Source organism: Chaetura pelagica, unplaced genomic scaffold, assembly GCF_000747805.2.
Source record: "Chaetura pelagica isolate M959 unplaced genomic scaffold, ChaPel_1.0 scaffold207, whole genome shotgun sequence".
Taxonomy (NCBI): domain Eukaryota; kingdom Metazoa; phylum Chordata; class Aves; order Apodiformes; family Apodidae; genus Chaetura; species Chaetura pelagica.
This window is the reverse complement of record NW_009953929.1, coordinates 4,356,160-4,378,876: the sequence shown is the minus strand read 5'-3', so window position 1 is coordinate 4,378,876 and position 22,717 is coordinate 4,356,160. Positions and strand designations below refer to the sequence as shown.

Here is a 22,717-nt window from a genome sequence, read left to right as displayed (position 1 = left end):
TTTCAGTTACAATCTTATCAGCTACTTTTATACAGCCCTTTGATAAACCTAAGCAAGAAAACAGAAGCAGCTAACTCTGTTTTTTTCTTTGAATTTTAGGTATTGTTGCAGTACTTTTCTGTGGAGTCACACAGGCCCATTATACCTACAACAATCTGTCACCAGATTCCAAAATGAGAACCAAACAGGTAGGCCATGGCAATAACTGACTTTGTGTCTTCAACTGGTATGAGGAATAGACAGAGGTCCTGGAATATAGCTGGATGGATTTCATTAGTGCAAAGAAAGAGGCTTATGTCTTCATAGGGGAAAGACTATAAATTTTGCCAGGAAAACTGTAACAATTCTCTAGATAAGTGAAAAACATAAACCTGTTCTTCTCAAGCGACCTGAAATGTCTGTCCAGGAGATGAGGGTAAGGAGACAACAGTTTATTATCTCCCATACAAACTTGCTATGAAGATAACAAAATAGAAAAAACTCTGGTAAATACAAGAGAAGTGGCCTGAGAGATGGGATCCATGTGGATTTTTGCAAAGGGACTGTAGAAACTGCAATCTGGTCCACAGATTTGAGCAATGACGTTTCATTTCTGCTTCATTAAAAATCTAGTATAATTAGATAGTAACTTGTTTAACACTTCCTCATGTAGAATTCAGAGATAAGAGAAATTTTGTAATCTGTTTTTTGTTTCCACAGGTAAGTAGTGCAATTGTAATTATTATTTAAAACTTGGATCTGTTCTCAGTGCTAGATATACGGCACTAGAATGTTCAAAACACTTTTCAGCACAAGGAGTAATTTTAGATTAGCTCAGCACTACCTAAATCCTGCAAGAAGTCATTTAAATGCAGTTTTCTTCCATTTTAATGCTGTCCTAAGAACCGCAGGTTGTAGAAAATCTTACGTCCTAGACCAAAATGGTCCAAGACTATAATTTTCATGATGAAACCTTGTACCTTTTTTCAGCAATGTTTCTGCTTTAAGCATTGGAAATCTTGCACAGAATATTTCATTGTTTCTTGCACATCTCACTTTAATAAAAAATCCAATTTTCTATCAAAAACAGTTAGACAGAAAAAATACTGGCCACAGCATTAGTTGAACTGTCAGACTCTCTCAGATTTTAAATCACAAAAAAGTTTATGGTTAGTACTTCCAGAATAAAGTGTTAGCTAGTCTTCTCAATTGCATTTCGTTATACCAGCAGAGAATCTTTCTCTGATAACTGTATCATAAGGGAATAACATATCTACTATAGAATTGTTATTTTGCAGAAATAGTGCATTGCATATGCCTTTACTACCTTTGCATATAAGTGTTACAATTTGAGTACAAGACTTTTTCAGGGATTCGTCTGCATGATTTAGTGATGCATAGCCTCAGGGAGAGCAAGAGTAAAAGAAAAGCCATGGTATTTTTAATTACATATGAAACTGTTCAACTACAGATTTACCTACCTTTTAGTTTAAATGCATACTGGTTTTCTTCATGTTTACTCTTTCTTTCCCTTCCATTCAACAGTGCAAATCAAAATACTGAAAATAAACAGAATCCACCCTTTAACACACAGAAAAGGGATCAGTGCTTCTCTATGGAACTATGAATTTTATGCACCCCTTCTATTCTGTTTTTCTCTTCCCCCATAAGCTCTTAATCCTCAGCCTCCCTTATGATATGGTTCAAAAATTGTAGCTGAATTCCTTCGTATTCTTCTAATTTATTTTCTAATCCAAAGATTATCCTTTCATATGCAGCTGTTTCAGTGAGACCTGCACTGCCTCCTTCTTTCTCTCCCCCAAATAATTCTCTTCAAGTGAATTTACTAAACCACACACTCGGTATTCTCATTATATATGACTTCAGTGCGTCTTAAATGAATATTGTTGCTCAGACAGACAGCTTTGCTCCCAATCTAAGTCATTCTTATTACTCATTACCAGCCAAAATCAGGGGCTTTCAGTTAATTTATAGAATTATTCCAAGGCAGTCTCTCTCTTTTATTACAATCTGACAGATCTTTCAATAAGGACTGGTGAACTGTAATGTACACTGACAAAACAGCAAGATAAGGCTGAAGCTAAAGCTAACAAGAAACATGGAAATTAGATTTAAAACTGTAAATCAGGCTGTGAAATTGTGCTAGCTGTTTTTAAACAATAGCTTTTTTCCTCCACTGCTTCACATAATTTTCATTCCATTTTTTAGTGTCTGTTAAAATTTCATAGCTTGATGGTAAAATTCAGTATTCAGATATTGACATAAAATGAAAACTTACCTGCAGTTCATAAATAAGAATTTAGGAACTGCTATTAAGAATGCCTGTTGAAAGATGCCATGCAATAATTAGTCCCTGTAAATCCTGTATTGTCCAGACAATCACCATGTAACATTCCATGAATGAGAAATATTAGATTTCAATATCTGAAACTTACAGAATCTGAAAGTATAAAGTAACACAAATCTTGTCAAGAACAATGGCTTTTTTTGACATTGTCAAAATAAAAGATAATGAAGATTTAATGAAAATGCAGGCTGTAGAGTATTTTCATTGAAACTAATTATCCCAATTCTCACTAAGTATTTATAAACATTCTCTCTGTGATTTTTCATCATTTGTTTAAACATGAAGGATATTTTACAGCAGTATTTTTAAATCTTCATCACTGATCTAGTACTATGGTCATAGTGATTTTAACATTAAAATTGGCACTGCTGACCATGGCAACAAGTTAGGACAAACAGTGTTCCTGAGTTTCATACACTTAAAGTGTAATTTATCCAATATATCTTCAGTGCAGGAGAAGATGAAACTGCTAGGACCTGATCAAAAGCTATCTGATTCTTTGCAGCTTTCTCTACAATTATTTGTGGCTGCTAGTATAACCTCACTTCAAGCTGCAGGCAAACAATTGCTTCTACATCTTGGGTCATTATAGATCAGATTTACATTAGATTCTTAGGTGGGTTGGGCTGGGTTGATTTGCCAACCTGTAAGTAAGTCAGTACCTGGGCAGGGTGTTGATGGATAAAAAGAAATTACTGGTTTGTTGAAAAAGGGCACTGTAAATTCCTACATGTCAGCTCTAGAAAGGGTTGCATGGACAAATACAGTGGTTTCAACAGGAAGAGAAAATATCCCCACTACTTTTTTCTTTCTGCCCTCTATAAGTTTCACTGAAATGCCAAGCTAAGGCCAGCACAGTTTTCTACTGGTGTAGTATTAAGAGAAGCTTCTCCCTTTCTCTAATGCCTATGAATGTCCAGCCCATCACATGAGTTATATATCAGTTTCTGGTTATGTTCCTTTGATTCTAGGGAACAGCCACAATGCAGAGACCAGGAAACAGGACAATACAACTCTGGTTAAGTGTGCAATTCTGCTTTCAGACAAAATACAGTGACAGGAAGTTTTAAGTTCTGGAATGAGAATTTGAAATGCATCTCCTATGGAAGAAGAGCCAGGGAATTCCCAGGAGGCAGAGGAAAGCATGTCCAGCCAGAAAGAGGGTTTATGTCACATACTGCCCTGCCTGCCTCCATTCATTCCACCAATCTAACTCTTGTTTACACAGTCACCTCTGAAATAGTTGTGTCTCACACAGCTCATGAAGGTTGCTTTCTCAGATTAGGTCTAAGAGCCTTTCTAACCACATTACTAGTTACACAGTTACTCACACTCTTTGCTGATCCTGATAGCGAACTTGTTAGGGAACACCTGCCTTATAGACAAAAGCTCCTGGCCTGATTGTTCAGCTGCACCAGGAGCGCAGAATATACAAGATGCTGCATTAAGATTTCAGTGACCATTTACCTCCAAGGTTTTACACAAGCTTGTAAAGCCGAGTAAACATAAAACAAGAACTCGGTGCTGCATAACTTGTGAGTAACTTTGCCGAAGCATGTAGTCTTACCAGGATTGCTTGAGCAAATTGACTTACCCTGAAGAACTGAAAGTTCAGACTGATCTTAGGACTTAGCTCACTGAGGGAGATAGTACTGATGGCTTCAAATTTTAATCTTTGCACTATCAAGCAGACATTATTATATGTAATTATTAAAAGTCATCACTTTGCAGAAGACCAGCTAATATCTCTCAGGAATCCCCTGAAAATGCAGAGTTTTGTAAAATGTCTTAGCTCATTTATGACACAGCTATACATTTTCCAACAAGGAAACGGGTTAGGGATCAATCAGCTGATTGCTTGATCATCAGTTGAGTTTGGTGTAAAAAAAGCTGTGTTTCTAAGCATAGTAATTTAATTCAAATTAATAATATTAACTGGAACAGGCTGCAAAAATGGTCAATTAAAAATTTTCTTAATTCCTCAAAAACTGTAAATCAAACCATTTTAGTTTCTTGACCCTGAGATGTCCTGAGATCACCTCAATATGGACTGTAAGCTTGATGTTGTTACATTCATAATTACAGAATTACTTCTGAAGCAACCTGGAACAGCACAGTATAACCTAAAGAGTTAACTATGGCAATGGAGATGTCCAAGTCTACTGAAAGGAGGAGAAAACCAAATAATCAAAGGAGTGGTTCCTAAACAGCAATCATACAATGTTTAATAAAAAGAGCATTGTAGTACTAAAGGCAAAAGGGTGGAGAAATCAGTTTCTGGCTCACTACATCCAGCTGAAGCACCCTCACTGGGATCTGGTCGTTCTACTCCTTTTCTGCTAGCCTATCTTATAAACAACTTAAAGTCAGACCTACATTCAGAATTGAAACAACAGATCTCCTTTCTCTAGACACATGATCCAATGACAACCTCATAGGATTTTTCTGTCAGCTATCTTTTTGTAAGAAAGGAAATAATACACTGTAAATTCTGCACCAGCAGCAGAACGCTTTCTCCTGTTGTTAAAAGCACGTCAGGAACTGCAGCTACTGCAGTTCTTTCTGTGAGAGAAGGGCAGCAGCTGAGCAGAGATGGCTGTGTGCTCCTACTGCCAAAACTGCATCATCTGCTGATGGGTAGTGGTCCTGCTCCGGATATCTAGCATCCAGTATTTGGGAGAAGCAGCTCCCTAAAATCAGAAAGAGCAACAGCACAAACGATTTAGTGCCCTTGTCTTAACCCTCCACAGTCATACAGGACATGTGTGTGCCCTGTGGCTTTGGTTCTGCTATTTTGATGAGTGTTTAAGAGGCCAAACAATTAGAGCTGTACTCACTACTAAAGCACACAACCTACATTAATTTATCTCTGCTTAATGCCTACTACTTTCTATTATCAGACATTAGATTGTTCATAGATTATTAGTTTCCACTTTTAGGAAGAAGGCCACACAAATGTCAGGTTATAATGGCTCTCACAATTCAGTCTCTTGACTTCTCAAAAATTCAAGAGTATTTCCAGACTGAGGAGAACCCTACTTAGAGCAAACTGTCCTCAATAATTAGCAAAGCAGCATACACCACAAAACATAATTCTCATCCTTTTGAAATGAGCGGCTTAATTGGCAGCTGTTGTGATTTGTTCAGGAACTATGCTTAGGAAAAAAATTACCTTTAAGGCACTCCAAGGGGTCAGGTGTTTTCACATAAAAGATTAGCAGAGAGAAAGACTACGAGAAAAGAAAATTATCTTCCAAACAAGATTACCACCCATACCAGATTCCAATCATTCTAATCAGTTTTTGCATATGTGCTGTGCAGGTAGAATCCGTTTTCCCAGCACACCACAACCTCAGTGCCTGCAGGAAAATTTCATACTACAATATTTTTTCATTATCTTCTGAGGTACACAGCACCATTGGCTGTCTGACACAAGATAATGTATTTGATGGCTAATATTCTCAGGGTAAACTGGAAATTCTTTGTAGCTAATAGATGGCACTCAGGCTGGACACTTAAAACAATATGCAAGAGGTCCCTGCTTAAGGATCCAATGAAATATTAGACAGGTTGTGTGTGTGAAGTACTTTCTTCCATTTAAGTGCAGACTGAACATAAAAGTTAGCTCTCATGTGCACTGTATCCTTCTGTCTCTTGGTTCCCTTTCTGCAGCTGAACAAAAACACCCTAATTTCCAACCTTCTTGAACTCCTGCAAGTTCAGACTCAAAAGCCATAAAGACTGGGGCTTCAGGCAGTGCTGCTCAGGAAAAAGTCCAGGTGACCAACTTACAGTTCGCAGGAGAAAGGCTTGAAGAAGCAGTTACTTCTAATAACAAGAATAAGAAAATAAAACGGCATTTGGGAAGATTTATTTCTGTTGGGATAGTGTTGGTACAGTTTTGCCCTTGCTAGATTTGCTTAAATAAACAATTCAGAAATTAACTACATTAGGGAAAAACCTTGCTCTTATTTTCACACGGGGTTTTTTTGTTTGACTTTTTTGTTCGGTTGGTTGGTTGTTTTTTTTGCCTGTAGAAAACCCTTTGTTTTGCAGCTTTTCAAAATGATCAGGGAGGACATAGAAATGCCCGTTCTTTTTCTTTCTTGGAGAAAAAAATGAGACAGACATAAAAAGGTTGTAAGCATTGAGAAAAAAAAAAATAATAAAAAAAATTTAAAAATCGTTTATGCACTCTCCCTTACAACTTCCAGTGTCCTTTCCTTAGGCGCTAATGTGCTCCAGCAGTGTCACAGGGATGCTGGCTGAGCCATGTACTCCTGACCTGGACCTTCATAGGTTGCTAACTCAATGTCTCTCTACAGAGCCACTGGGTCTGGTACAAAGAGGCTGCCCTCCTTTATGAACTGCCTCCCTATCTCTAAATAAATATGCACCACATGTGTAGTGCTCCTAATCATTATGGCCTTTAAAACTGATTGCAATTGACAGGAATTGTACAATGAATTCCAGCTCTCTACACAGCTATTTTCTGTGTTTAGCAGAAAAAGCTGAAGACTGGAAATGTGCCAGATGCATTGTTTGACCAGATGTACCATAAGAACTTACGGAGCCCTGTAGAACATTATAATACAGCTAAAGCTGCTTACTGTAGCGGTTTAACAAGAAGAATCATAACACAAGAAAATCTTGATTTCTGCAAAAGGAATTATACTACCAAGTCTTTAAATCTGAATTTCTCAACAAAATCCCTCATTAACTGACTGATGTTCCTGATTACTTAACCATGTTAAAAGAATACTAATCTGCAGTCTCTTTACATGTGATTTCCCTCAAATTTATGTGGAAATGCTGTAACTGTTTCCTCTCTTTTAGCTATGAGCTGCATGATGGATGATAAACAGCTAGAAAACATTGCTATGAGTAGACTGATAACAGTAGACTTTATAACTATGGTATATCAGTAATTAGCTACATAATTTATCATTTATATCATAAATTAGCTGCTGTCCTATCCATAATATTGAAAATACTGGGTGTCCATACACAGAAATCTTATTTCAATATTCAGTTTCTACATTTCCTTCTTTAATCTCCATTTTTCCTCTGTTTTAGCAGACCTGTTTCAGTGATTCTGTAACTGAGAATGTGCAAATTTGCCCTGGGATCATTAGTCCCCATCAAGCCCATGTCCCTTTGTCATCAGCATTTTGTGAGCAATACCAGATTCTATTATCTTACAATTGCACACGCCTATGAATAAAAATAGTATTTTGGACCTGTGAATAAGAGACCTTCTCTTTAAAAACAAAGGAAAACAAATTTCCTTCATTTTACTTAAGCTGGAAAATACACATGCTCCAAAGCAATTCATACCCTAAAGAAACCCAAAACCATAGTAAAAGCCATGTCTGTATAGAGAAGCTCATCTTGTTGAAAAATTATGTCATTTTTGATGCTGGTAGGCTAAGGAGCATAATGCCATATGCAAACTAGTTTTCAAATGGCCTCATTAAAGTTTTTACAATCTGTTTAAACATTAAACATTTTCTTTAAATATTAATAAAGTTCTTTGATTGTTAAGGTTATAGCTTACTCTTTACAGCACAGTAGCAGATGCCAGCAGTTAGCTAGCGTATACCAATCAGAATTAAAACCTATAGGCTAAAATCTCATTGGCATATGGAGGAATATGTAATGGAATTCCAAACTAAGCCACATGCTGTAGTTTCTTTGAAAGGTGCCCTGAATCACAAATTAGATTCTCATAGGTCTTCATCTGTGCAGTGGAGTCAAACCGTATGGGGCTATGTCAGCTTCTGCAGAATCAAAAAGCTGGTTTATATAACTATGCAGATCATGTAATTTTACTTCACACACATCTGTCATTCTGTCTGTCTTGATAGTCTCAAGACAGGTTTGAAGAGTGACCTCTGAAACATTTCTCTTTACTGTGGGTAGCTAGCACTTTGTTTTTAAGCCTACACCCAATGTCAAGATGTGGCCTTGTACCCCAACTCTGTAAAGCACCTCTAGTTTTGTGAAGAAAATTTCCTCTAAGTATGTCAGCTGTTAAATCAAGTTCCTTCCTATTTATTGCCGTCCTTTTTGTCACTGGAACCGTGGAATGCATAGGGAGGAAAAGCAAACCAAAATCAGTCTAATCCTGGGCTATGAACATATTCTTGCACCATGAACATGTAGTGTAGAAATGGAGCAGAGTTCAGCTTAACATCACTAACTTAGAGTGCATGTGTTTTCCTTTAGTTTAAATTATATCTTACTCCATTTTGCACCTAGTAGAAGTTGACAATTACAGCATTCCCTTCAAGTAGTTGACTGTGACTGTAGTCACTCACAACTCATCTCAGAATTTGTGACAAAAATAAAAAGCAAAGGTAGGATTCTTTATTTAAGTCTTTCTTCATTATTCATACAGGTAAAATGATTTAACAGAGTTTTATGTTATGAACCAAAGCCCTTTGACTTTACTGAGATTTGGCTTATACTATCAATGAAGAGGTTCCAAATAGAAGTAAAACCACTCATATTCTCTCTTAAAATATGGTTCTGTCCTAATAATAGTAATTTGCTCTAACTTTTTCTTTGTCTGACACACTGACACTTAACATTATTGTTTTAGGTGACTTTAGTACAGTATTTATCAATAAATTCTCAAGTCATAGAATGAACGTCTAGAAAACATAATCTGTCTTGTATTCCTATGCATAGTACATTATTCTGCTAAACTGGAATGCAGTAAAATCATTAAGCACATAACTTTACAAGGTTTTAATATTGAAGATATTATTAATAGATTCCTTTGTTATAACCCTTTATTGCCTTGCACTTGCAGGAGTATGTGTCAATGTGTTCATAATTGCTGTTATTATGAGGGACATTGTGTTTAGTAAAGAAATTAAGATGATTAGATAGGTTACTTTGTGATTTTCAGAGACCATCAAACCTTTCATCACAAATGTGTACTGGCCTCACCAAAAGAAGTCTGTGTGATTTGGGAGCTAGCAGCTTCACTGATGCTTTGAGGCTTCCCCTGCAGGCAGCAATGCTTTTGCCCTGCCCAGAGGATCCTGGGGCAATGGGATGTGTGATTTCTGACACTACCAAACTACTATCAACATTATTGAAATCTGAAATGCTTTATGTATCTGTCCTTTTCAAATTATATGATTCTTGCACGAATCTTGATTGCTTACAATTCTCTTTTTAGGGATATTATCTGCAGAACTCCACATCAGCTAAAAAACTGCACAGAAGCCTTGGTCAAAACTCTTCAAAAATATGTAGCTAGCACTAAAACTCTAGCACAATAAGCTGCTGAAAGAAATACACATAAATAAGGCACTACAATAGTCTAAAGCACTTGCCAGCATCCCATCTTTTTAGTGACTTTTTAGATACACTGCAGCTGTGTTTCCACTACACAATTAATGGATTTTCTGCTTTTCAAAAAAGACATTTGTACAAAATGGTAGCACAGTGCAAGAAATGCTCAACAGCTGACTCTTTCTCATGGTGATGTCTGTGGAAATAATTAAGGACAAAAAAGTCTTTTGTCAAAATCTTTCAGATTAAATGTCTAAATCATAACTAAGATTCAAGTACCTTGTCTTTCCATGTTTTGGAATGTATCTGTTGTCATTCACCTAAAATAATTAAAATAGCATGCAAGTTTGAGCAGATATTTCAAGCCTTTGACTTTTAATTCTGCTTCAGTCACACTAATTTAGGGAGTGTTGGCCACCCTTTGCCTCCAGTGAACTTCAGAAGAGTTACGAGTGTTTGAGAATTCCAAACAGACATTTAGCATTGTCAGAAGCACACATTCATGTCATGCCTAATATGTCTCTTGAAAAAACATTTATCTGCATGAGGTGCCAGATGATATTTCCTGAGTCCACCCATCTTCTGCTTTCCTACAGATTCTTACCATGAGCTATTTTTAAGGTCCTTAAAGAACTACTAGTTGTGTCTTTTCACTACAGATATTTAACTCTATGTAAAAAAAAAAAAAAAAAAAAATCACGAAGGAGAATACTAATAATTCAGTAGTCAGATTCTATTCTGTTGGTTTCAGACAGAGTCACGTTACAGCCAGATGCAAACCTGCCCCCCCAAAATTAATTTTAAAACTGTAAGTTAAATTTAAATAGCCACAGACTCACTTTGGGTTTTTATACATTTACTTTGTGCTTCATACTACATGTTTATGAGACTCCACCTGAAGCACTGTGTCTGGTTCTGGATCTCCTAATGTAAGAAGGACATGGAGCTCCTGGAGCAAGTCCAGAGGAAGCCATGAAGATGATCAGAGGGCTGAAGCAACTCTCCTATGAAGAGAGGATGAGAGAGCTGGGATTGTTCAACCTGAAGAAGAGAAGGCTCCAAAGAGACCTTATAGTGGCCTTCTAGTGTCTGAAGGAGACCTACAGGAAAGCTGAGGAGAGACCTTTTACAAGGGCTTGTAGTGAAAGGACAAGTGGTAATGGATCAAAACTGGAAGAGAAGAGATTTAGATTAGACATTATAAGGAAATTCTTCACTGTGAGGGTGGTGAGACACTGGCATAGGTTGCCCAGGGAAGCTGTGGAAGCCCCATTCCTGGAAGTGTTCAAGAGCAGTTCGGATGAGGCTTTGAGCAACCTGGTTTAGTGGGAGGTGTCCCTGCCCATGCAGGGTGCTCGAACTAGATGATCTTTAAGGTCCCTTCCAACCCAAACAATTTCATGATTTCTCCCCACTGACTTCTAGACACACTGCTGGTGTAAGCAGAAATACATACACTGAAAGGCAGATATAACCAGCGCTGATAATTTCCTCTCTTTAATTTTAGGTTCACATTCTCAAATTATCTTTCATCTGCAATTTTTTTATGTATTTCACAGATGCAAGTGCAGGGTGTTAGACAGCCCTTCACGACAGCCACTTCAAAGCTAACTTGTATTTGATGACTGTGTTCTTGTGCTTGATCCAAAAGATGGTCCTTGATGGGAAGCTGTTAAAGGATTATTGCAGAATTTTTTAAAAAATTCCCCAAATATCAACTCTAAACTTTGCTCTATAAGAGCAGATCAGTGGTCCTACTAATCTAGCATCCTGCTTCAGAAGCTAGGTACTAGAATCTGCAAAGCAATTGCAGATGCAAATAAGGCTGCTGAACATAACTATAGGGTGGTATTCTGAGAAGGTAACGTGCCTCAAAGTTGGTTTATCAGTTAGGGGTCTTTAAGAATAGTAAATGGAGCTTAATATCATCAGGATCTCATGTTATTCAACACTAGTTAGAGCAAAGGTATTTCTTAGAGGGACAGTACTCTCCCTCAGCTAGAAAGTGGTAAGGTCTTGCACCCATTCCCTCCAGCCTCTATAAAAAGACTGACAACAAAACAGTGTATGTATGGAAAACACTGAACAAATAGCTGTGGCACAGAAAGCAGTGAACTTACTTAGTAAATACTCTTTTATCTTAGAATAGGCACTGAATAGAAGCAAAACAGCACATCGTCAAAAACATATGCAAATACTGTTACTTTTTTCTGGATTGATGTAGGCTTTCCTGATTTACAGTTCTACAGCATTTCCCCACAGATCTAGTTTTATATACTGTAAAGGGAACATCAATGTGTAGATAGAAGCTGCAACATAATTTCTAGATAGTAGGTCCAAATAGAGCAAGTATTTGTCCTCCAGTATGCTGGACTTGCAGTGAAATATAAATCTTATAGTCACGAGCATCCGATAATTTTTTGCAGTCGCAATTCTTGCTGGAAAGCATAGAGAAAAGACATAACAGATATCACAAGAATCAAGAATTTTTTTTTTTTTTTTTCCTTTTTTTATAATTCCTCATAGGTTAAAGCTCCTCGTACTGGTTACTAGTTCCTAAACATGTCAAAGACTAACTGAATTTCTTCCCAACACTCAAAACTTGGCAAGGAAGGAAATTTTTTTATGAACTCACTTCAAGAATTACTATTAAAGAGTATTTCCTCTCAGCAAATTGAAATTGCATACATTGCATTTGTCCTCCTTAGAAATTGAATTGATCACTTGAGGTCAGGACTCTGACAAGAAGTTACCAGGAAAAAAAAGTATTTGAGAGGCATGAAAAGAAGATGAGATGATTTTGTGTTTTGCTTTTGAAAAATTAGCAGCAGTTCCTCTAATTCTAATATAAATACAGAAACACAAAAGACTATTTACTTCATTTTACTTTTAAAGACAACTAGATTACTTTGATAACATTACTATTTTTCTTTTACCAGGACACCAGTCATGTTTTAAAGCATCTAAATCTCCTTTGTTAGCAGAATTTGGCAAAGCCAAAACTTGTTTCTTTCTTTTGCTTATTTTTTAACCATTGTTCATTATATATCTTAACTGTCAGTGCTTAATGTCTCTGCTTCCACCTGACTGGTGATTTATTGCCCCAGAAAGATGCCCTCCAAGAAAGCATGCTTCAAGTTGTTCAGAATAGGATATAAGCTTCTAAAATTTTAATTGATGTCATTAATATTTTGCAGGCTTTCTAAATACCTTTTTTTCAGATATTTATTCTATGTGCTGTTTATTCTCTGATTTCAGCTTTATAAGAATAATAGCTTAATCCTAGACAGCACAGGCTGTTCATTCAGTCTCCTCATTCTCCATTTCCATCCCCACAATTACACATCTATCAGCGAATAGAACAGACATCAGTGTTCCTAAAAATTTCCAAATTCATTCCTAAACGTAGTGATCCTAGTACTGCCATTAACTGTTGACCACTCAAATGTTTTTTACATCCCTTCAAACAGTCTTCTAGTTGCAATCTGTTATACCCCATCTTGAGCAGAATCCTTCCTTAATATCTATAGAATAACACTGTACTGCAAAAGTAAAAGCAGAGAGCTTTCACTGTAGTAATCCCTGAGAACATCATATTGATACAGCAGAGCTTTAGTGATCCCCCCTTCCTTTGTGCTGGCAACATCTCAGTTCAGAAATTTAAGATAAATAAGCACTTTGAAAACAGTTGTCTCTAGTTTGCAAGCCAAACTTAGATGACAGGCTGTAGGAGCAACAAAATTTTCCTTTCTGTTTTGGTAATACCTTCCATTAAGGTGCCATTCTTGGGTTATTTTTAGGTACAACTTAACGCCTGGACAGCCAGGACAGCTGACCTACACAGGCCAAAGGGCTATTTCACACCACAGGTCATCATGCTGAACAATAAAACTGGGGTGAGGTGACCAGGGGGTGACCATGGCTGCTCAGGGACTGGTTGGGAATCAGTCAGTGGGGTGGTGAGCAATTGATCTGTGCATCTGTTGCTTTGTATATTCTTTTATCATTATTATTCTTTATTCTTCTTTTTCCATCCTATTAAACTGCCTTTATCTCAACCCACAAGGTTTACATTTTTTCTGATTCTCTCCCCAATCCATCTTGGGGGCAGTGAGCAAACAGCTGTGTGGTGCTAACTGTCTGCCAAGTTAAACCACAGCTGTCCCTTATTTGGCAATTAATTGATAAAATCAAATAGCAAAGTTTTCCGAGGGTTAATCTGAATCCTGTAATTAATTATGTTGACAGATTCATTGTAAATACAGACCAAACTAAGCTACCATTTACTCCTGAGGTCAAACCTTTTAGAAGTTCTTAATGTTTTCCTTTTTAAGGTATTCTCCCTCTGATTTTCATTGCTCCAAGTAGTTTAGAACAAGAAAAATATTCTAACTTAGCTGTCTATTTCAAGATTTTTTGGTTTAAATTTCCCATGTCCAGCAAAGCCATTAAAGACCTGTAGTATTTTTAATAATAGAAAGGATTTGCTCTTGATGTCTGGAGCCAACATTTTTTCTCAACTGCATCTTCCAAACTGAACTTTGATGTTGGTGTGTAGATTATGTCAGAAAGAATAATCTATACTGTGTAAATGCAAAATATTGTTGATCTTTCCTCTTCCTTGATGTTGCCATTTTCTTTATTTCTTTTCCTTTTACTCTTCCAGTTCTTCCTAAGGCCTTGTGAATCTTTAAACCACCCAGCTCTATAGGGATATAGAAAGTTATTGTGTGCCTTCCATAAATCTGTTGGGGTGAAATGTACTGAAGTAAACAGCAAAGCCCGCTCATAAAAAAGGCCAGAACATAGGCCGGGACCCAAAAAAAATCTTTTACAAATATCTCTCTGCTACTGTTTTTGTGATTTTACCGTGAAATATGCCTACATATCAAAATCAGCACTATAAACAAGTTTATATTCTATCACTAATTTGAGTTACTTTTTCCTTTTTTTTCATCTAAGCATGTGATTCTAGAAATGAGCATAGCATCACTATGCTGTGAAGATTCATAAGGTATAAAGGATTTCAGGCAAGAGGTTCAAATTCAAACCATCTTTTTCTGATTTTGAAACCTCTAATCAGAAGAGGAAGATAATATGAAGCTATTAGGCTATGAGAAAAGCTTCCACAATCTCAGAAAAATCATGGTAGTCTGAATTCTCACTGCATTTTAATTCAAATCAGTTAGGAAAAAAACAATTTTCATCAACTACTGATTTATCCATATCCTTCACTTCATGGAACATTCTTGATAGCTGTGTTCTAATTAAATAGCATTATTCAAATATAATTAACTTTGTAACCATCACTTAACATTGCCTGCTTGGGATTTTAATAGCTCTCTTTCACTTTCAAATATCTCTTAAAAAGTTTAATCAATTTTACATCCTAGCTACTCTTGAACTTCTGAAACTCTTCCTATTTTGGTGTCACATCAGAAAAGATCACTGTAAGGTGTGACCCCAGACAGGTGGCATTCCTCCATGTTGCTGGCAAAAATCAATGCAGCTAGAGAATCATAGAATCATCCTGGTTGGAAGGGACCTTGAAGATCATCAAGTCCAATCATATCCTAAATCCCCCGACCATAACCTAATGTACCCATTCACTGCTTAAATCATGTTGCTAAGTGCTATATCTACATTTCTTTTAAATACTTCCAGGGATGGTGACTCCACCACTTCCCTGGGCAGCCTGTCCCACTGTCCAACAACTCTTTCAGTAAAGCAATTCTTTCTAACATCCAGTCTACACCTCCTCTGGTGCAGTTTCAGATCATTTCCTCTGGTCCTGTCATTATTCACTTGAGAGAAGAGGCCAAGTCCCACCTCCCTACAACCTCCTTTCAGGTAGTTCTAGAAAGCAATAAGGCCTCAGCCTCCTCTTCTTCAAACTAAACATTCCCAGTTCCCTCAGCGTCTCCTCATAGGGCTTATTCTCCAAAACTTTCAGCAGCTTGGTAGCCCTCCTCTGGACATGTTCCAGCAACTTGACATCCTTCTTGTAATGAGGGGCCCAGAACTGCACACAGTAGCAGAGGTACCTGCCAGAGGTGAATAACGCTCCTTCAGCAGGTATTAAATCAAGTGAAAGAATGTAATAATGCCATCATTGAGTATTAATCACTGAATTTTGCTGGAAATTAGTTGTGGATGTAAATCTGCTTTTACCTAATACCCTTGTACTAACATTATTCCCTTGAGATGAAAGGATGCTGTTTGTTATTCCACTCCTACCCAATATTCTCATACTAATATTATTCCCTTTAGATGAAAAATCCTGTTTAAAATATTAGGATTTGAGAAATCATACATTTTCCATCTCCCCAACCATGGGACTGTAGCATAAAATATGCTTATTTTCTCCTTTTGATGCTCCTTGAAAGAATTCTATTTTTATTGCAGCTTAGATTGGAACTTAGTGTATCCCACCTTCCAGGTGCACTAATTAATTATCCAGAGAATCTCTCTAACATTCAGTGAAAATTAAAGTAGTTCATAAAATGGATCAAGTTGCAAAACCCATTTTGGTGTAGCTTGTTTGTGTAACTGGCTTGAACTTAACTGTGGGGGTGGAGGGAAGGAAGAAGACAAAAGAAGGCACTTTCCTTATCTCACTCAAAAGATAAAACTAATACAGTTTTTATATCATATTGAGTTTTTCACTTGAGTTAAAATAAAGCATCAGTATAAGATAAACTTAGTGATTACAGCAAGGCTTAAGGTATAGGTAACCTAGACTGATTCTCTCCTCTGCCAGTAGCACTTTCCAGAAGAATATCCCAACTTAAAACTGATTTTTTGCACATCCCTCTTTGTACTTACAATGGCTGAGAATAAAGAAAACCTAAGCATACTTGGTACATGATGTGTTTTTAAATATGTTTGTTTTAATAGACATTCAAAATATAAATATTTTCTAATATCCACTTTTTGCAGATAAAATAATCAAAACAAAGTGAATCCAGGTTCCAGCAACTCACTGAGCTGAACACCCAAACCAAGTGCCCAGATGGGCTCTGAACCAATGTTTTTATAATTAACACTCTAATCGGCAATGTGTTGACACTGGTGATTTATTACAACTCTTATTTTAAAGCTGTAAGTTGATTTATAGACTTAACAGAGAGGTAGAAATGGCACATTACAAATGAGGTTTTTTAGTTTTAAACAGAAGAAAAAATTATTATTACTATTCTTATATTAAAATGGTTCCTAATATCGTTTCCTGGGGGCCTTGGGGAAACTAATGGCAGTACATGAGCACTTTAATGCCAATTTAATTTAGAGTAGAAAAAAGGTTAGTTGTCTGAGTAGGAGGCAAAGGAACAGAATTTATGGTTGTAGACAAAATACTTTGAAGGACTCAGTATCTAGGATTCTAATCTTAACTTTTTTTTTTCTGCTGCTTTTTTCCATGCAAGCAATCCCACTTGCAAGTGCCCATGTTCAAAATAAGCAAAATTTTTGAGTGGCATCTAAGCAGACCATAGACCATAGCAGGGACCTGGCTTATGGCAACTCAGACAAAAAAAAGGACTTTTTTCAGAGGTTAAATGTGTATGGTGCAGCTCTTCTTGGAACTCCTTGGGTGTCCTAGGAAATTACGTATTCCAGATGAAAACCTATTATTCCTCCTATTCTTCCACTTCTCATCAAAAGGTCTTGACAACTCATCTTTAAAACAGTGACAGAAACATTCTGTGAAAGGCATGACAATTTGGGAAAATGCTTCTATAGAAGCTGTTTATTAGCATGGTTTTCAGAAGACTTTCTTAGAATAAATTGCTTTGTTCTGATGGGATTTATGTTGCACAGCACTGATAGTTAAGTGCTTAATGGAATATCTCCAAGGGCTCTGTATCACTATTGAACAAAACACAGAAGCTGAAGAAGCACTACATAAAACACCATGCTGAATATAGGAATAAAAGTGAAGTGGCTAAGTTTTGCCTTATATCTACAAGCATCACATTCCAGGAAAAGGCAATCAGATGTCACTTCTTTTGTGTCAATAACTTGTTCTGAAGTAGTTGATATTTTTTAGTATTTTTTGTTAACTCAGGGTGAGAAATGCTTCATACAAGTGACATGCTTTTAAAAAGAGAGAGCAAACTATGTGAGGAATAAAGGAGACTCTGAATGAAGCTAACAAGCTAGTTTTGCCATTCTAAGGAGCTGAGTCTTTCACTAGAGACCATATTGTGGCTGTACCTGGAATAGGAATGAGCCTACTCTAAATTAGCTATTGAAATAGCACCTGGATTTTTGCTATACAAGGGAAGAAAACTAGCCCAGATTTAATCTTCTACAAGAAGGCAGTGCTCAGATAGTGGAAGATCAAAATTGGACTTGACGATCTCAAAGGTCTTCTCTGATCAGAACAATACTATGATACTAAGAAACTAAAGGTAAGGGAGGAAAAAAAAAACCCAACATAGGTCAGCACCAAAATTTACAGAAAAAAAAAATATGGTATTTGTATTGTATTTGCTCTTGCAAACAAAACTAGCTGGTATCCTGCAATAGATTACAGAGTTGCATGTACCTCACATAAATGATGTGGCTAAAAAGTGTTACATACACAGAAAATATAGGCTAAGAATACTTGTAAGTCTGGTGGCACAGGAAGCCTTGGCCCAGTGAGCAAAGGAGGCATATACTGTTCATCTTGATTTGAAAGACACGGTCAAGCATTAGGGATTTTTTTTCCTTTTAAGAATCACTTCCTAAAATTATTATGGAGGTTTCAAGCTGCAATAGAATAGGAAGAAACAAAATGTTTGTAGCCAGAAAAGCCATAAAGTACAGTAAAGTTAGAGGGCAATGACTGAATTTACAAGAAATACCTAAAGCCTGCATCTTGACCAAATAGCTGTGAGATGAGAGGTGAGAAGTTTAAAAGCAGTAATATCATGAAAGCACTTCAGGCAAAAGCAAAAGCTTGAATTTATTTGTTACAGCAAAAGCAATGATATAGCAACATCTCTTTTCCTTCAAAACATGTATATCAATAGAAGTTTCAAAAATACAAGGAAGAAACTTCAGTTTCAGAAAATGTGTTTCTAAAATGCATCAATAGTAGATCTACTTTACATCTCATTAAGTCCTGAATGACATTTTGTAAATGAAGACTGAAATATTATTCAGCTTTAAAACCTCTGAAACCCCTTTGGGGGGTTTTCTTAACAACTGAAGAACACAACTCATAGCAGTATCCTTCCCTCAAAATACTTTTATATATACACAAATATTTATAGGTATATTTTATATTTATGTAAATCTTGTCATGACACTCCTGATACATGTTTTAAAGCATTAGAAAAACGTCAGATTATATTCCCACAAATAAGTGGGTCCATGTTTGTTCCCAAATAGTAAGGCAAAGATTAATCACAGTAATTCCTATGGATTGTAAGATCCCATACTTGGAGGTTTTCTGACAACTGGTTTATCTCATTTATACTTAATTTAAATAATTTAAGTATACTAACTTGCAAATACTTATGATGTTTGTTTTCATGCTGTTCAGCACTGCAGCACAAAGTGGGGGCTATGGAGTTTGTGCTTGGAATAACTAATGATGCTTCCATGGGGTTCAAAATATCTTCCTATATATTACTGGGGTTTATGCTATTTTGCCTCTGAAACTTCTACTGAATAATTACTCTGGCAGTTCTTATTTTTCCTTTGTTAAAACTTAGTAACTGTTATTGGATATTTATTTTTAGAAGCACAAACATATTACTAAAAAAATACATAAACCTATTGAAGATTTAAAAAATATCTCCATAGTAACATTCTGGATAGTGATGTATGACTGGCTGTAGACAGGCTGACAAACTTCAGCCCTAATTCTGCATCAGGATTTGTTAGCATAATCTCCTAAACCCAAAAGTGACTTCAGAAGCAAAAAGACCTCTTTTTCTCTCCTCTGCAGTTATTTGGCAGCAGTGATTGATTACTTTCAGATGTGGATAAATGTGAACATTTATTTTATTAGTTTTTACACAATCAGCTGCAAGTGCAATCACAAACATCCCCTCAAGGCAAATTAATATTTTGGTTTTGCTAGGTTTATTTACAGAAGAAATCCTACCATCATCATGTATTTTAGGCTTATTTTATAATATGTTTAAATTATATCTTAAATAGTTTGGTTTGAAACAAGTAATTGATATTGGTGTCCATAAAGTGCAATAAAAGTTTTCACCTGCAGGATAATAGTCATGGAAAGAAATTTGAAGGCACGGGTTCTTAAAAGTCCATTTAGGATGATTATTTTTTTCACTCTCTTGGCACTAATGTCCCCATACCCCGTGCTGTATTATGCACAGCCACTTGTGTAACCAGGATCTGAGCTACTTCCCAGGTTCACCTGTATAAACATAAGTGGAATTAAATTCCCTCAGCTTTCTTGCAGTTTGCATCAAAACTTGCATAACTTATGTGCTGTTTATGTATTTTGTTAGTTGACTATGTCAAGCTTTCATACAGAAAACAGAAAAAAACATGGGAGCAACTGTGATTTTTAAAGCTAAAAGACACCATGTAAACTGTATAGCAAATTAGATTGTTTTAAAATCGACCATTGGAACAGGTGCAATTTTTGTTACTTTCATCTAAACTGTGCTGTATCCCAAGGGAACATGGTGATAAACAGCAGCTGGTTTTAGACATGAGTTGTAATTATGTTCTTTCTCTCATTTAAGTTGTTCGAGTTCATGAATTTTTTGGCTGAGAACGTCATCTTTTGTTATATGGGACTCGCACTGTTCACGTTTCAAAATCATATCTTCAATCCTCTTTTTATATTTGGTGCATTTGTATCCTTTCCTTTAAACATGTGTATGTCTGCGTACATGTATATTTATTTTATATATATATATAAAGAATGTGTGCTCCATGTGAAAAAGGGTCAACATGGAAACCAATCAATTCCTTAAATATTAAAAATCAATTTTTTGTCAAGTCCAAAGTCAATCATCTTTATTATGTATATCTTAATAACTGGCTCAATCCATGTAAGTACATGGTCTTTTGACACTGTTTTGCAGATTTGCTACAAGGCAAATACCTTTGAACCAGCTGGGAACTTTTGCCACTGGTTTAGAGGTGGGGTGGGAAATTAGGATGTTTATTGGAACACACGAGGGGACAGGTGGAGGCACAGAAAACTTTGTCCAGAGTCAGCACCGATCTACAAAGTGTGGAGCTGCCTCCAGATAGACACATGGCATAAGCAGAACTTCCCCAGACCTAAGTAAATGCTACTAAGTCCTTAAAAAGCAAACAGCTCTGCATTGCTCAAATATTTTCTTTTTATTTTATATCTCTAGTGTGTATGGAACTATTTACATTATCATGTGCCTAAGAGACTGGTAAGAAAAAGGCTGTCTTTAATTCTGCCATGGTTTCTCAACAAATCTCTTGCTTATTTATACAGTGATACTGATTCTTTTCACACTAACAATTCACACAATGATTTCTTTTTGGCTCAGAGCAGCAGCCCTTAACACTTTTTCATGAACTTTTGATTATACTGTTTAGTTGCAATATTTTTATGTGTAATATCCAAATTAATAATAAGAACTGCATCACAGCTCACTCAGCTACAGGTTGGGTTAGAGGGCAGAGAGGACCTCAAGAGCCTATTGTACCCCATCACTGCAACGAGGCAAGTGCAAAACCACGTCCTGGTCTCCTGCCATGGGAAGACATGGAACGTGAGAGCAGCACTTGGCACCCCAGATGGGAACTGTGTTGCAGAGCAGGGATCCAGCTTCATCAGTTCCTCTCACGAAGAGCCAACAGACTGCAACAGGGTTGCACGTGAAGCAATCACTGCTAATGCACGTTCTCCAAAGTCCACAGGAGCTTTAAGCAGCTCTTGGCCCAGCAGATATCATACATACACACACTGTCAATCAAGTACTCCATCTATTCTACAGTCCTCAGCATGTCTCAGACTAAGAGTGCCATAATTGGCACTAAGACTCACAAGACAAGGAGTGGATGGAATCTGATAAAAGTATGTCTTAAGGAGCTGATTGTCTTTTTTTTCTTCATCGGAAACAGTCTTACGTTTCTAATTAAGGCAATTTTTATGATCAACAGAGGAGTAATAAGGAGATCCTTCTGAAAAATCTCCAAAAAAGAAAAATTTAAAAAAAAAAAAAAAAAAAAAAGGAAGGAAGAGAGTGCTGGATATAGACAATATGAATTGTCAGGAAACAAAGTAATCATGTCCAAAAGCATATTTATTTTTTGCCAATTGCTGCTCAAGAAGATTATGCCAGCTCTCCAGCTGATGACAGCCATTTTACTGAAGCACTGAAGATGAAGTCAAATGTGATACAAATGTGATGAGTAAAAGTAGAATGATCAAAGAGGGACATGAAATCATGAATATAAAACCAGGATGTCTGGGGAAGACAGTGTCTGCCACTGCATGATTTTATAATGAAATTGGAACCAGAAGGATCTGACATGCACAATATGACAGAAGATAACCTTATATTCATTCTAATTACACTTAAAAGAACTTGGGAGTCATACTGGGTTTAAGTTAACTCTGTGATTGTTGGTCATTCCTCTACTATTTTCCTCAACATCTTACACCTCAGATGGCAGTTGCTGTAGCAAGAGCTTGCAACATATATCCACTTTCGTTCCTTTTGAATTTGGGCCGAAACCAAAAGATTCCCAGGAACTTTCAGCACATGATGATGTTTTCAGGTAAGTGCTATTGTAGTATTTTTCCTGATTCCATTTAACAATTGACAAAGATAGTCATCTATCACTAGAAAAACCCCATCTATCACAAAGTAGTCATTCTCTTAAAACTCAGGATAGTCTCTTTAAAGCTACTGAAGCAAATGGCTGTGTCTTCCTCAACTTCACTCTGCTCTGGACCTATTTTAATGAATTTTTTTTAAACCTACCACCCAGAAAGCCAGTTTTTGAACTCACTGTCTCCCATCTGACTACACTTTCCTGACAATTTAGGAATTTTAATTTTTCTGTTGTGCTGTTTTAGAGACAGCTGTAGTTTACAGGTAG

General features: G+C 36.6%; 1 protein-coding gene across 1 annotated transcript in view; it reads left to right on the top strand.

The window, feature by feature from the left end:
* The window catches only part of SLC9A9 (solute carrier family 9, subfamily A (NHE9, cation proton antiporter 9), member 9), a 182,209-nt gene that overhangs the window by 84,265 nt on the left and 75,227 nt on the right, over window positions 1-22,717 (top strand). Inside the window, exons 9-11 of the mRNA XM_010001677.1 lie at window positions 100-188; window positions 20,368-20,481; window positions 22,282-22,393. Of these exons, the coding sequence (XP_009999979.1) occupies window positions 100-188; window positions 20,368-20,481; window positions 22,282-22,393 (315 nt within the window). The remainder of the gene's footprint in view (window positions 1-99; window positions 189-20,367; window positions 20,482-22,281; window positions 22,394-22,717) is intronic.